The sequence below is a fragment of the Ursus americanus genome, chromosome 32, assembly GCF_024610735.1.
Source record: "Ursus americanus isolate L20-20 chromosome 32, mUrsAme1.1.p, whole genome shotgun sequence".
Taxonomy (NCBI): domain Eukaryota; kingdom Metazoa; phylum Chordata; class Mammalia; order Carnivora; family Ursidae; genus Ursus; species Ursus americanus.
The window spans coordinates 30,193,621-30,209,967 of record NC_142158.1 but is presented as its reverse complement, the minus strand read 5'-3'; the positions used below and the strand labels follow the sequence as shown (position 1 = coordinate 30,209,967).

General features: G+C 43.5%; 1 protein-coding gene across 6 annotated transcripts in view; it reads right to left on the bottom strand.

Annotated features, from left to right (window-relative positions):
* Positions 1-16,347, bottom strand: part of ANKS1A (ankyrin repeat and sterile alpha motif domain containing 1A) — a 175,551-nt gene that overhangs the window by 103,843 nt on the left and 55,361 nt on the right. For 5 of the 6 annotated variants that reach the window (XM_087858156.1, XM_045772007.2, XM_087858153.1 and 2 more), the window contains exon 2: positions 649-729. In XM_087858156.1, coding sequence (XP_087714282.1) covers positions 649-729 — 81 coding nt within the window. Of the gene's footprint in view, positions 1-648; positions 730-13,379; positions 13,611-16,347 lie in introns of those variants that run through there. The other variant, XM_087858155.1, reaches the window with a different exon arrangement.

The following is a 16,347-nucleotide window of genomic DNA, read 5'->3' as shown; positions in this document are numbered from 1 at the left end:
GCCCTCTGGAAAAGGCTGCCAAATCTTTTAAACCTATGTCATCTTCTCTCACACTCCCCCCAAAGCACAGCTTCTCCAGAAAACTTTCTGCACAAATCCCACCTAAAAACTACTAACCAATACCTAAGAGAATTAAATAGGCCATATGATTTATGTATTTTTCCCCTTAGAAAAGGTTCTTGTTGTCTACAAGGCTAACTGTATGAGGAAGAACGGCAAGCAAAAAGAGTAAATAAATAACTACTTTAACAGAAGGGAAGTTTCTTAGGACCACTCGATCTATTTTCAGGTTACAAAGGTGCTGGTTACCTAAGAGACTGTCGAGCCCCTTTACGATCTGGCTGCCCCTAATGTGACCTTCAGGTGCAGATCACGTGTGGCACTGCACCATTTCAAAACAGGAAAGGACGAACAGAAGAAAAGGTAAAACTTAACCTTTGGTTGAAGTTTTTTGGGGGGTGGAGTAGGGAAGGGTGCTTAAATTATACGCTAATGAGAGACTCAGGAACTCTGGGTGGACTGAATTTAGTTTGTTGTTCCCTATTCCTCAACACTACTGCTTAGTAATCCTCTACAGAAACAAAAAAAGACAATCCAAAGGCCTGGGTTATGAAGGATAGGGCAGGAATATAGCACATTAATACTTACTTATGGCCATTCAAAGCAGCATGGTGTAGAGGTGTATAGCCAGTGCTGTCAACACAGTTCACATTGGGCCCTCTCCAGATGCTATAGAGGGGGGAAAAAAAGAAAAAAGAAGACTGAAGTCACAAACCAAATTTAGAGCCAGTTAACTGCTTAGAAAAGAATTCTCTATGGTGTTTAACCAAACTAGTTACGTCCACATGACTCCTGAAAGGACAGCAGCTATTTACTACAGAAATGCCCAACACCAACAACACACAGTCGTTTGCTGAACAGGGAGTCAGGTGTCAAGATAACAGCGTCATCATTTAAGAGCTTGCTCTTCTGTACCTTCTCATCTTTTTGTTTTTTATTTTAAATTTTTTTAATTGAATTTATTTTTCTCTTCAGACCGATGTTTGAACTCTGCTCTATGATAAGCCATCGAAGTGTTATATTTTTTTGTGTGTATTTTTTTTTTAAGTAAACTCTACTCCCAACGTGGGGCTCAAACCCACAACCCCAAGAGCAAGAGTTGCATGCTCTACTGATGGAAACAGCCAGGCGCCCCATGTACCCTTCTCATTTTTAACTACATTATCACTCAGTCTGGGACTCATGCCTCTAAATACTTCCAGGATTGTAAGAACAGTTCATTGAAAGGTCATCAAAAATGTCACCGAACCAACCAACCATTCAGCCAGTCACAGGTATTGAACACCCACCTCTACGCTGGTGACTGAAGACTTAAGAGAGACTTACAGATAATCTGGATGATTTAACCAGCAAGAACCAAGATGAAAGAACCCACATTAATTAAAGCACCAGGACACATGTATTAAGATCTAAGAGACAATGGGTCTTTCCTTTCTAAATGTCTTATTGCTTAAAAAACTAAAAAACAAAAAAACAGAAAAACAAAACAACAACAACAAAAAAAACCAAGATCTAGAATTTCAGGGCTTTATTTGAATCGGAAATACTGTACTAGGAAGACTAAAGTGTCATCTAACTTAATCCTCAAACCTCTTACTCCTATTTCACACCTTACTGCACTGGCCAGAGCTGCTGCTGCTTCTTTTTACCAGAGAGACAGGGAGAGAGAGAGAGACTCTTAGGCGTCAGCGCAGAGCCCAAGGCAGGGCTTGATCTCATGACCCTGAGATCGTGACCTGAGCTGAAATCAAGAGTCAGACACTCAACCGACTGAGCCATGCAGACACCCCTTGGCCAGAGCTTCTAAAATAATATTACGTAGTAGAAGGCAGTCTTGTTCTGTCCTTGCTTTTAATGAGAATGCCTCTACTGTTGGCAGTTGGTATAAGGTAAACACTCTGTAACATGTAAAGGAAGTGTCTTATTTTTTCCTTAAAAAGAAAAAAAAAGTTGTTTAGGGTCGCCTGGGTGGCTCAGTCGGTTAAGCGTCTGCCTTCGGCTCAGGTCATAATCCCAGGGTCCTGGGACTGAGTCCCACATCGGGCTCCTTCCTCAGCGGGGAGTCTGCTTCTCCCTCTGCCTGCTGCTCCCTCTGCTTGTGCTCTCTCTGACAAATAAATAAATAAAATATTCAAAAAACAGTGGTTGTTTAGGGGCGCCTGGCTGGCTCAGCCAGTGGAGCACGTGACTCTTGATCTCAGGGTTGTGAATTTGAGCCCCACATTGGGTGTAGAGATTATTTAAAAATATAATTTTAAAAAATAAAATAATCACATACTACTTTTCACCAACCAGACTGACAAAAATGAGAATAACAAAGTATTTACAAAGATCAGGAAAACAAGCACTCTTATATACCACTGGTAGGACTTTGAATTGGTGAATTCCTCTGGGAAGACAATTTGGCAGCATCCACCAAACCAAAAATAGGCATTCACTTTGAGCCAGCATTTCCACTTCCTGGCAACTATTCAACAGAAACACTTGTACACATGCACAAAGATACATGCTTGTACAGGACTGCTTCACTGTGAGAGCAAAAACTAAACACTTCATGTCCATCAACAGGTGGGCAGTTAAATACCAGGTATGCCCATACAATGAATTACTACATAACCATTAATAACCACCACCACAAAGGAAAGAAAACAAGCTGGGCCTATGTGTCCTGACACAGGAAGATTTCCCAAGACATACTGTGTTATGGGTAAGTGAAAAAAAGCAGTCATTGTGTAGTATACAAAACAGGAGCCCTTGCTTTAGAAGTGCGTAAGTACACGCACACGTGGTGGATGGTGATGGGAAGAGCGCTCGCCAAGTGCTGCCAGTGGTCACCTCTGGGAAAGGAAACGTGTGTTGGGGGACACTACAGATGGTGAAGAGGGACTCTCATGTTCTGCTCTGTAGTCTACCACACTGTTTGAAACACAATGAGAATGCATTCAGGTATTTTTATAATAATTTTTTAAAAGAAAGAGGGGAAAGAACCTGTGCACAGGGAAAAGAAAACCAAGAAAAACATCAAACTGTTAATAATATATGGTTGTATATGTGTGACCTGGGCCACTTTAATGAGCTTGTCTACTTTAGGTTTAAAACCTTACGATAGGGGCGCCTGGGTGGCACAGCGGTTAAGCGTCTGCCTTCGGCTCAGGGCGTGATCCCCGCGTTCTGGGATCGAGCCCCACATCAGGCTCCTCCGCTGTGAGCCTGCTTCTTCCTCTCCCACTCCCCCTGCTTGTGTTCCCTCTCTCGCTGGCTGTCTCTGTCTCTGTCGAATAAATAAATAAAATCTTAAATAAATAAATAAATAAATAAATAAATAAATAAGACCTTACGATAAATTTTAAGTGAAAAGAGAAGACAGGCACGCTTTGGTACCCAGGTCATTCATACATTGTCAATTAAGGATGCTGGTGACAGGGTCAGGAGCCTGAGGTATGTCCTGGCATCCCCAACCTCCACTGAGCTTGGATTCCTACGGCACCTTCCAAACAAATAGTTAAAAGCAATTATATCTGTCACATGTGTACGATAACTTCATTTTCTAAGTAAAAAATTATATACCTATGCCTGGCAATGGTGAGAATGACAGAAAGTGAAATGGGTCTGGAAAACCTAGGAGGTACAGTTTTCATACGCATTTTCAAACTGACCCACCAGATAAAACATCGTCATTCTATTAAAAAATAGGTGACACTAAGAATCAAAAAACAAATTACTGGCCCCAAATCAGTGGCAGAATCCGAACTCCCACTTATAGAGCTCTCGGCATTTGGCTGAACAAGGACTTTATGATCTAGCCGGGATGACGAGAGGAGGTAAAGATGCAGTAGTGCAAGGCTGGAAAACAATCCCACAGCAAGATGACCGGAAGAAACCAACAGGAGCTGGGAAAAAGAAAATACCAGTAATGGGTCAGGCAGTCCTGAGGACTCCATTAGGAATCTGTTAGCTCCTCAATGACCTCAGTCCAGGCCCCAAAGTAACCTGAAAACTAAGACTTAAACCGCCCTTGCTTTAAAAAAAAAAAAAAAAAAAAAGGCAGGACTGAGCAAGGCTTCTTTCACTCTCTAACTTTTATCTCCACGTCTCTGGTCTAGAGGTGATTAAGCTTGGATATCCTTTACCAGCACTAAAACTCCCTCAGAACAATTTGAAAGGACAAGGAAGAAAGACAAGGACTTCCCGCATAAAGCTGCAACATTTCCAACCAGTAAGGGCTTCCCTCCCTCCCCGGCTTTTTCTCTAACTAGCATTTCCTCTGAATGCCCGTCTAGAAATTTGGAGGAATGGGGAATATATTAAATAACACCTAAATGAAAACAGAGAACTGAATCTCTCTGCTTAGAATTTTCGCTTCACACACCCAAGTTTCTTCCTTTTTGGCAGCCCAAGAAAAGAGCTATTTACAATCTGGGTCTTCCTCTCTATCACAGCTGTCCTATTAGGTTTTTGTAAGACAGTAAATCCCAAAGGGCTGCTCACCAACAAACAAAAGCAAAATACAACCCGCCAAGAAAACCAGAGGGAAGGAAAACAGTCCCAGAGATTCTTAAACCAGGTCTAACCTATACAGATTGTACAGAAATGCAATTGCTGCCCTCGATTCATAGAACAAACCCTCATACCACCCTTGATGGGTCTCAGAGGAGCCCCAGCAATCCCGCGTGAAGCAACTACAGAACCCAGGTTAAGAGCTGAGGCTCTAGTTAGCTGCCTCTGCCACTTGTCAGTTGTAGGACAAGTCACTGAATCCTTCAAATCTTGCTCGGCATCTGCAAATTCCACTGTGATGGGCTCCCCAGGGCTTCTATGGCTCATAGAAACGAGAACTAAATGGTTGGAACCAGTTTAAAAGCATTAGTGTTAAGAAGCCTAGGACACGTCACAGCAACCCAACCACACGGAGGTGATGCCAGCGCACAGCAAGCCTGGCCGTCTGGGACTAGAAGCACCTACCTTCGAAGATGGCATCTAAAGACACTGACAGGGCAAGGAAGAAGAGGACTGATGAGAACCTGTGGCTTTTGAGTCCCACCTCAAAGGCCTCTCTCTGTCCATTTACAAACTGACTACACACTGATCCCCGGCAGGTAGCGAGCTAGATCTGGAGGCAGTGATGAAGAACAGGCCAGTCATCCCGACACAGCCACTCTACACAGTGGGACAGGCGCTGACTGAGGGCCTGCTCGTGGGGCTACTCGTGCATGGATTCAATAGATAAGTGAAGTGTGCCCTCTATGCGCCAGGCACTGTTCCAGGGCCTGGAAATGCAAATGGGAAAAGATAAAGTCTCTGCCTTCCTGGATCTTGAATCTGGAGGGAGAGTGACCAAATAAACAAATACATAAAAATACGGTGGCAAGTAATGGTAAGTGCCATAAAGAAACACAGGAAATAAATCAAGCAAAGTAAGAGAATAAAATGTGACAGGATGACACTTTAAATAAGGTACTCAGGAAAGACCTCTCTAAGAAGGTGACCCTGGGGAAGAGATGTGAGTGAAGTGAAGGAAGGAGCAGTGTGGGTGTCTGGGGAGGACAGGCAGAGAGAGCATCAGGTGCAAACAGCCTGAGCAGGAGCAGACTTGACATGCGGCTGGGAAGCAAGGAGGTCGGGGGCTCTGCCTGCAGGGAGCAGGCTTACGGAGGCCACCCAGGGGAGCTGAGGTCAGAGAGCATCCATGAGCACCTACTAGAGGTCAGGCTCTGGGGAAAGACACGAAGTCCACAATGGAGCAAGGAGAGGGGGAGCACTCTCCAAGCAAGAAGAAGGGGCACAGAGTCTAAAGTCCAAACCACGATGATCAGACACTAAATCTCTAAAAGGGAATCAGGGTTCCTTCCATCTGAATTAAAAGGTCCATCGACAACACCCATATTTACATCTACCTATCACTCTTCAGACCCAGCAAAACTCAGGCAAAAACCTGAGGTAAAACTGCTCAAGTCTCTGTAAAACCAAGTAAGAACAGCAGAAAACACACAGAGACACTTATCCTAGCCACCACAGAAAGTGGCCTGGTTTAAATGTGCGCTGGTCCATGACACCTTTCCTGACTGCACGGGCTGATACTAATCTCACCCGTCTCAGATTTTCCAGATCACCTATGGCACCTTCACCACCACATTTATCATATTTGACTTTGAACCACTGTGAATTCTTTATGCTGCTCATGCACACCATATATTTTAAGCTCTTTACGGAAATCCCTCACGTTTCCAAGAGCACAGCACTATGCAGGGAATTGGCTTAGGGCCACCAGTATGCAACTTTAACACTGGGTTTTTAAGTAACCAGCTACTTAAATAAAGACATGGTCTCTATGCAGTAACAGACTTGCTACACCTGTATCCATTAAAAATGGCAACAATCTCTTGATGGGACAAAGAAGAATACTGCATTTGAGATGTCTGTCCATAAAATACAGAGACAGAAGAACCCTAAGTTAGAACCAAAGTGCCCAGCCCATTTTCACCCGTGACTATTCTATGGAATCTGATTTCAGGACCCAATGATACCCTAAAGTGGCTCTCTGCTAGCAATCAGCTTGCTTCATGTGGTCGCCCAGCTACTTAACTGCTTACTTGACACAGACAAGTAATGGCATCTCAATGGGCCGGTAGAGTGTCCAATCCAGTTCAATTCAATAAATGTTTATGCACGATCTTCCATATGCCAGGGTGCTACACAGTCTCCACCCTTGAGTAGAGAGGGGAAGTCAGACAAGTAAACAAATGACAATACCGAATAGTGTGTGACATTCTGGGAAGGAAGTATGCAAAGGGTAGCTTATAGGGAAATGGAAATACGGGAGGCTTTGCAGAAGGGGAGATACTTGGGCAGAGCCTTAAAGCTGAGAAGGAATCCACCAGACAGAAGAAACAAAGAGCAAACACCCCAATTCACCTAAGTCCACCCAAGTCGTCCCAGCAAACTGGGGCACATGCAAGTAACTGTGACTTGCCGGAGCACACGAGTGAAAGGACGGTGGATGCAAGCAAGGAGAGGTAGGCAGAGCCAAACCATGAAGGGTCTTGGAAACTACTGAAGTTCTGAGTGGGGGCTAATCAGACGTATGTTTTAGAGAAATCCTTCTGTTGACAGCTAGGAGATGGGAGCCTAGATGGCTGACTGGTTATTCACTATGCTGTTGTGATGGCCTTATATATTTCAGAATTGGAAAAAAAATCATTCTGCTAAGCAGTCGTGCAGATGATGGAGAGCAAGAGGTGTGTGACTAGATCCAGTGAGCCTGGCTGGAAGTCAGCAATTCAGGAATGAAGTAAGGACCTGAATGAAGCCAGTTGTAAGGAGGACAGAGGAAAAAAGACTGAATCAATTGAAAAGACAGGATCTGGTGACTAAATCAGGGTGGGGGCAAGGGTGGGTGAGAAGTGAAAAATTCAGTGGACAATGAGAGTAAATTCAGGAGGAAAACCAGGGTTGATCTGTTTAGTGATGGTGATGTTGTGAGGTAAGGGAGGAAAAGAGGGGAAGGAGAGAAAGTTTTGTATTGGATTAGTTAGGGCTGAAATGAATCTGGACTCCCACGTGTAGACGTCCAGTTAGCAGGTGCATATGAGGGCCCAGAACGCCCTATGTTGGTTACATAGTTTAAAATGATAATGTTCAGGGGCGCCTGGGTGGCACAGCGGTTAAGCGTCTGCCTTCGGCTCAGGGCGTGATCCCGGCGATCTGGGATCGAGCCCCACATCAGGCTCTTCTGCTATGAGCCTGCTTCTTCCTCTCCCACTCCCCCTGCTTGTGTTCCCTCTCTCGCTGGCTGTCTCTATCTCTGTCGAATAAATAAATAAAATCTTTTAAAAAAAATAATAAAAAAAAATAAAATGATAATGTTCAAGTGTTCACATGCATGTGCGTTCCCCATATTTGACCCCTACAACCATATTATGGAGTAGAAAAGTACCTAGTGCTGTTTCCATCTTATAGGTAGGAAAATTGAAGTCCAAATGACTTGCTGATCGTCATACAGCTAATTCATGCGGCACTGAAACAAAATCCCATGTCTGACTGCTAGTGTATGTTTTTTCCAGATTCTCCAGGATCTTGAACTCGACTGCTGAGATAAAACAACTTGGAGCCCTGTGGGTCTCCTCCTGCATTGATTCTCAGGAGGTCAAAGACTCTCAGAGCACCAAGTCAGGAAAGGGCCTTCTCTAGCACTGGCTCTATGAAGAGAGAGCAATGGCAATACACATGAGGGGTAAGAGAGGTTCTGAGCAGTTTTCCATCCAGTTTCATGAAATCATTAAGGTCTAAACAGACTTTTTTTCTGCCAAAGGCCTTTGTTATTTTCCTCTTTGAGTTATCCTAGCAAAGGCAGATTTCTCTCTGAATCTCAGGAGGGGCTGGCAGTTTTCCAACACAATGAAACATTATCCAAAGCCAGTCTAATTTTAAAAAGACTTCATCTTACTCAAACAAATCAGACACATCCTTACTAAAATGCCTTCTACATAGTTAACTGTTGAGGTTTAAAAGAAGAGATAACAGGGGCGCCTGGGTGGCGCAGCGGTTAAGCGTCTGCCTTTGGCTCAGGGCGTGATCCTGGCGTTGTGGGATCGAGCCCCACATCAGGCTCCTCCGCTATGAGCCTGCTTCTTCCTCTCCCACTCCCCCTGCTTGTGTTCCCTCTCTCGCTGGCTGTCTCTATCTCTGTCAAATAAATAAATAAAATCTTTAAAAAAATAAAAAAAATAAAAGAAGAGATAACAAGGAGCCCATGAAACCATCCCCATTGTCAAAGAAGCTTGTGATCTTTGGAAAAAGACAAAACTTACCAACATGAAACAATTAGACACAAAACCTCCAAAACAGTATAACCTCCCCTAAAATCAAGTTAACTGGGAAAAACTGAACATGTATTTTATTTCTGCTTATCCCTGAACCCCATTAAAATGCAAGTAAAAGCAAACGAGGAACAGGAGAAAGAGAACAGTGAACATAAAAAGTCAACATTTTTTGGAAAATTAAGAGTAGTTAGCAGAACTGAGAAAGTGAGTCCCTGTGGCCATACAAGGGGATGCCTTTTTGGCCTTCACACATACATACCCTGGGAAGGCTCAGGGATTAGAGGTACCCGGTGGTACTTGAGACCAGGGATAAGGAGGGGTTGAAAACAAGAACTTGATTCAAATTCTGTTTATAAGGAGGCGTTAGACCACTAAATCTCTGGTCCCATCTAGGGCAGCCAGTAGACAATTACTCCTTGTATCCAGGCAGGAGAAGGTAGATCTATTCTGTGAAGAAACTGAATTAGATGGGCTCCAGCCTTGGGGGTATCAGGAACAGCAGAGGCAGAGAGAGGCACTGTACTGGAAACAGAAGCCCTAAAAGGAAGTCTACATCCTGAAGGACATGATCTCAGCTCTGCTCCCAGAATGCTGGCAGCCCCACCCCCACCGCCAAACAGAAGGTTGGACCAAGGACTCCAGGAAACAATGCAATAGATCCTGACTTGGGGGGATTCCCCATCAAAGCAGGTAGGTTTCTGCCCAATCACCCTATATGATATAAAAGCCATCTTTGCCAAGTTCTTCCCACCTCTATCCAGACAACTGGCTCTTTAGTGACTCGCTCTTAAATGAAAATGACAACCAAAGAGGACCACACATTTGAGGAAGGTGTTCAACGTGAAATGACAGAGCACAAAACAGAATAAAGGAACTCAAAGAACAGAAACAGAAAACCAAATAAAATCTCAACCCAAAACAGCAGCAGCAACAACAAACTATTGTCACACAATCACAGGATTAGAAAAAAAGCTGCAACAATCAGTGCAAACGTTTTGGAAATTAAAAAATGATAGTAGAAATAAAAACACAATCAAAGAGCTAGAAGATAAACCTGAGTAAATATCGAAGAAAGTGTAACCAAAGAAAAAGATGGGAAATACAAGAGAAAAGATAAGCAGATTAGAAGACCTAGAGTTCCAAAGAAAAGAGAAAAAGCAGAGAGGAGAATATTATCAAAGAAACAACTTGAGACATTTTCCTAGAACTGAAGGATATGAACTTCCAGTTGAAAGAGTCCATCCTATGCTCAGTACAATGAATAATTTTTAAAAAGACCCATCCCCAAGGCACACTGTGAAATTTCAGAATACATTTCAGAAGTCATGGGATAAAGAGAACGCATTTTCCAGGGAGAAAAAAGTTCACACACAAAGGATCGAGTGCATCAGAATTTTCAATAGCAGCTCTGGAAGCCATAAGACAAAAGAGCGATGCTTTCAAAATTCAGAGGTGAAGTGATTTCCAACCTAGAATTCTATAGCAAATTATCAGTCAAGTATGAAAAGAGAATAAAGGTATTTTTAGACATGCAGAGCCTCAAATTTTACCTCCCACACACCCTTTTATCGGGAAGCGACTGGAGGATATGCTCTACCAAATAAATGAGCAAACCAAGAAAGAGGAAGACAGGCATCCAGAAAACGGGGCCAGGATCAGCCATGCAGCAAGCCTCAAGCATGGCTGGAGGACGCAGGGCTCCACGGGCCTGCCTGCAGGAGAAAATGAAACCGACGAGATCAACGGATGTGTCTGCCTGGGATGTGGAAAGTAACATTTAAGGACTTCAAAATTATGGTTGTAGTTTGGGAATTAAGAGTGAGCTGAGCACTGGAAACTCAGAAAACCACCAAGAGAGGCAGTTAATGCACTGTACAGGGAAAAAAGATCAGATTGTAACCGGGTTAGCAGGTGAATAATACTAACAGCCTTAATAATATAAACATACACATTAGATACTGATATCACTAAAAATTGTGAACTATCTGAGGATGACGAGGCAGTGGACTGACAGAGTGCAAGAAAGCTAAAACCTCTTCATAACAAAAGACTGACAGAGGATGCCTAAAACTTAAAAATCAAGAAACAGCAGCATAAACGTAATAATCCAAAATCTGGATGAAGCAGCTACAGAGAGCTAAGAGCTGGAAACGGCTGCTGTCCCGGAAAGGAACTCAGGTGTGAATCAGTGGCCTTCTGGTAAGAACGTCAGAAACGATTCTGACGCTACATGACAAGTTGGATGAGCCCTTGTCAACTATGAAATGTATAGTTCTGGTAACCCTGGCATTTTGTGGCCATGAGTTTTTGTGGTTCGAGCATGATGAGAGGCAGTGACTTTGAAAGGTTTATTTCCTCACGAGAGAGAAACGCAAGCAGAAAGGCAATGAGCCCTTTTAACTTCATAGCTGACAACGACTCACACAATCAACTTGAAAGGATGGCCTCCTTGGTCCACAAAGCCAGCAAACAGTGCTCCCCTGCCTTCTGCCAAGGACAACGGTGTTTGGAATAGACACACTGGTTATGTCCAATGTTGCTCTCTACAGCATTCGATTCTCGGCCCTTCTGCTTCTAGTCGGTAACTGGTGTGGACACACCCAACACCACACACATGTATGTCGGCGAGTTGCTGGAGAACAGGGAGACTGAACGCTCGGACGTTCACTGGAAGAATGGCTATTTTCAGTCGTTGCTACCTAAGGCAAGCCTACAGCAGCGAGGGGTAATGTGCGCAGCAGCGTGAGGGGTGCGCAGCGAAACTGCTGTTTCACTATGGACATGGACGTGACAACCTACGAGGTACGCTGCCATGAAGTGAAGGCCATTACAGTTCTCTGCTGTTACTACAATGTATTCATGAGGACCGATGTATAAATCACATTTTTACAAGCCATATTTCCCCCATGGTTTACACTATTACTTAGGGGGCCCTTATCTTTTATTTGATTCAGTCTACCTGGGCATGGCTCCTTAACACTGCTTCTGTTACACAGCGGCAAAAAAGGTACAGAGGAGCTGCAGGAAAATGACCTCCAGAGTTCAAAATTCTGATTCTCACTGGTGAGTCAGGCAATGCGTTCAGTCACTGAGCAAAACGAACAGCCATCACCCTGCATGCTCCGTGACAGCAGGGATGGTGCAGGTCTCGTGCCACCTTCCCACGCAGCAACGACACAGCACCTGGCGCGCAGAGGGAAGAAGGGAAAATGCCATGGTGCTAGTCTAGGTACCTTGCAATAAATAAGACCAAGTCCCTGCTCGAAAGAACTTCAGTGACACAGAGACAAACAATTATAAAGCGATGTGATAAGTGTTTATAAAAGAACTGTGCAAACACTAAGGGAACGCAGAGGAAGGCTGGGATGAATGGCATTCCTTTAGCAAGAAAAGGGACCACAGGGCTTTGCAGACAGCAGGGAGAATGTGTGATCACTGCAGCCAAGGTCATCTTGTAAAAGCAGGCACTTCCCGGTTTTCTGCATTCTTCACTCAGGGTCTTCTGTCCTGGAAGACCAGGCTCCTTCCTGCCTCTTCCCCAAACCCCCCCATTCCAGCTTACCTCTTCAATTTCTATCCAGCTTGAACAAAAAGCTCTCCTTTTCCTCCCTTTCCTTCCCAGCCCGGGCACGGCTGGCTCTTCATGGGCTACTTACAGAGCTTCTTTTACTTTGCCCTCATTACAATGATTTCAGTTCAGAGTTCTCTATTTGTCACTATTTGATGGTCTTTCTCACTAGAATATAAATAGCCATGTTTACCACTGTATGCTCACCGCACTGCCAAGAAAGCAAGGTACCTGGCACACGCTGAAAGCTCAAAGAGGAAGAGAAATCCACACCTCACGGCAGGAGGGGCCCTAGCTACTCAAAGAAAGGTACGGTCGTTTTTAGATTATACAAACTAGAAGAACTCAAATATCCTCCGTCAGGTTATTTCTTAGGTCAAAAATACTGCACGAATTTTACTAAATATACATGCAGACTCATTCCATCCTAAGATAACGTGTTACCTAGAAAGAAAAAACACTGTTTCTTCTCTTGTTTAGTGAGTGTGTGTGTGTGTGTGTGTGTGTGTGTGTGTGTGTGTGTGTCTGAAGAATGCTTGTAAGAATGATCCGTTCCCTGGCTTGTCAAAGTCCAGAGGCTTCACTGGGCTGAGGTAGGAAGGCAAGGTGCTTTAATCAGTCATATTTGGAGACAAAGATGCCTTTGCCTTAGAGAAACCATAAATCCTGGCTTATATCTGTTGCCCCAGAATAATTATTAACAGCATCCTGGCCTGAACAATAAATTATATGGTCACTTTACTCCATCCAGACTTTGAGACCCATTTCTTAGAATTTTTGACTCTAAAAAGCCTAGAAACAACAGCTTACATTAAATGTTTGCCTTGACACAAGTATACTTTAATTAAGTAGATTAAATAACTATTTACTTCTCACCAGAACCCTACAAGAGAACACTAGGACACTGACAAGTAGAAAGGTGAATAACTTACCCAGGGGTATAGAGCTGGAATGGGTGACACTGGCTTTAACTCCAAAATCTTAACCACTGTGCCATATGCAACTTCTCAAACCACGCTCTCTCCCCACTGTTTTTCTCATTCCTGAATAAGATGACTCCCCCATAGCTCATATCTCTCATTTCCGCCCTGCTTCACATCCCCCACTTCTCATTCAGTCTGTCTTGTTCTTTTCCTTTCTCGCCAGGGTCACAGAAACCAATAAACAGGGCTGAGAGAGAGAGAGAGGCACCATGTTCTAGGTAGGAAATGGGTCCCAGAGGGAAATGAGTAGAGGTAGTTAACTGAAAGATTCCCATTAACATTTCCAGAAATCCAATTAGTGACAAACTTCATTACTTAAGGTAACTATAGGAAGTAACAGCATTATAATGAAAGATACAAACTGACTGAATTCTTTCAATCTTAAGGTATTCAAGGTGACTATTTTGTTGTTTTAAGGAAATTAAAATGACAAAAAATTTCAATATAGAAGTTAATAATACATGCAAAAGGGATGAACACCTCAAATGAAATTTATTAGCAGGTCCTATATACCCCACATATATTTCCTAAATGCCCCAAGTATCACAAACAAAAATAGTATTATGAATGTGGCTAACATGGAAGCTGAATGTTAAAGATTTTTTTTCCCACACATAACACTGACCCATATATGTAAAGCTTGGACTTGACACATATTAGCTGCAAAATCTCTAGTAAATCACCCAACCTCTATGTCAAATGGAGATGTCACCTGCCCTATCCCTAACCTGAGAGGGTTATTTTATGGAATAAATGGGAGAATGTATGTGAAAAAAAAAAAAAAAAACGTAAACTGGAATCTAAAATATAAGGGCTTGGCATCAATATCTCAAGTGAGGCAAGGCATTCTACAGAACGAGAACAGTCAGTATATACGTGTTGACATGAGAAAACATGCAAGATATCTGAAGTGAGAAATGCACCTGCATAGCGGTACGTAGAGTATGATCTCATTTCTGTTAGAATGGTGTATTTTTCTAAGCGTCTGCTCATATATGGAAGGCTATGTACCAAACTATTAAGACTGGTGAGTTCTGGGGTGAGGCATGCATTACTTTTATAATAAAACACACAAATACACACACACACACACACACACACACACACACACACACACGCAGACTGACAAAAACTCCCTCCTTGACCAAACTTTACTCAGGTTCCTCTGAGTACTCTTTTCAACTAGACCTTGACTTTGGTCCCCATCCAGTCTTTGGACTGCTCAGTCAAGTTTTAGCAAGAATCCTGTTAAGTAAGTTTAACAAGAGCTACCCCCACCCCACCTCATCTGATAAAATTCCTCATCCCCCACCTTTACCTGTCTAAGTCCTTAGCTTGTCTTTAGTAAGAATCTTGTTAGGTCAGTTTAGCAAGAATCCCCCTACCCTGCTGTCTCCTCTTAGTAATTTTTCATCCCCTGACCCCTCACCGGGCTCCTTGGCTATAAATCCCTACTTATCCTTGTATTCACTGGGGCGCATCATCTCTCTCCCCTGGCAGTGGTCTTAAATAAAGTCTTCCTTACTGTTTTAACAACAGTCAGAACAATCTTTAACAACACACACACACAGAGACACACACACCTCCTTTTTTTTTTTTTTTTTTTTTTTAAGCGATGCCAGATCTATTCCAGGGACACGGGCTTCCGTTTATGAGATTCTTAAGAGTTCTTTTAAGAAGGAGTATGGAGAAAATTTATTTCTGGAATTGGCCTCCTTTTTAAAAAACCTCTTGTGGTCTTTGATTTTTTCCAGCCTCTGGAGGATCAAAATCAATTATTCCCATTTGCTTCTGAATGGAGCTCTTCAATTACAGAGGATAAGAACAAGCTTGCCCAAATGAGGGCAGTACCAGTCCCAAGGGGAGGGGACCAAATGGGTCAGTGATTCCAAAGGCTAGTGGATTTTTTTTTTCTAAAGATTTTACTTATTTGACAGAGATAGAGACAGCCAGCGAGAGAGGGAACACAAGCAGGGGGAGTGGGAGAGGAAGAAGCAGGCTCCCAGCGGAGGAGCCTGATGTGGGGCTCGATCCCATAACGCCGGGATCACGCCCTGAGCCGAAGGCAGACGCTTAACCGCTGTGCCACCCAGGCGCCCCCAAAGGCTAGTGGATTATAGAAGACATTGTAGGAATTGCCCATAATGGTTATGTACCTCTAATTTAAGTGATGGTGAGGTTAGGGGAGGTGAGTGAGTCAACTGGGGGTGACCAAATCCCAGATATTCCACATCAACGGTTCACAAATTTGTCCCTTCCTCTACATTTCCAAAGTCGCTGACTTACTCCTGAAATAACCTCCAAAATGATCTCGACTGCCTGAAGTCTCCCTCCATCGACAAAAACCAAAAAACACTTTTTACAATGTTTCACTACTAACTTTCTAAAATACATACACAATCAGGTATTCCTCCCCAAGAGCTTTTGATAGCTCTCTCTTGCCTCCAGGAAAAGCTTCCTAGCCTGCCATGCAATAAGGATCTTCCCAAGCTATCCCCAGTCACCTTTCCGGCTCCATCCCCCTCCACACTCCGGTACACACCCTGGGCGCCAGCTGTGTGCCACCTGTCTTTGTGCTTGCGATTCTGATTCATCCTATTTTAATCTCTGTGAAATCTCAAACATCCTTCAAAGCCCCAGAGAAATGTCATCCCACTTTCTGAGCTGAATTAACTTTATCCATGGCTTTTCTTCATAGTCTTCTATTTAAAACACCACAATACTCTGTGTTCTTTATTTGCTTACACCAAGCCTGTTTCCTTCACCAGAATACGAACTCCTCAAGGGCAGGGGCCTTGTTTTAGTCCTCTCTCAATCTTTAGGGCCTAAAACCATCTTGCCCAAAACTTTTACTTTAGAGATGGGAAAACTGAGCCACAATGAGGAGAAGAAACAGCGAGTAAACAGTGGAACCAGA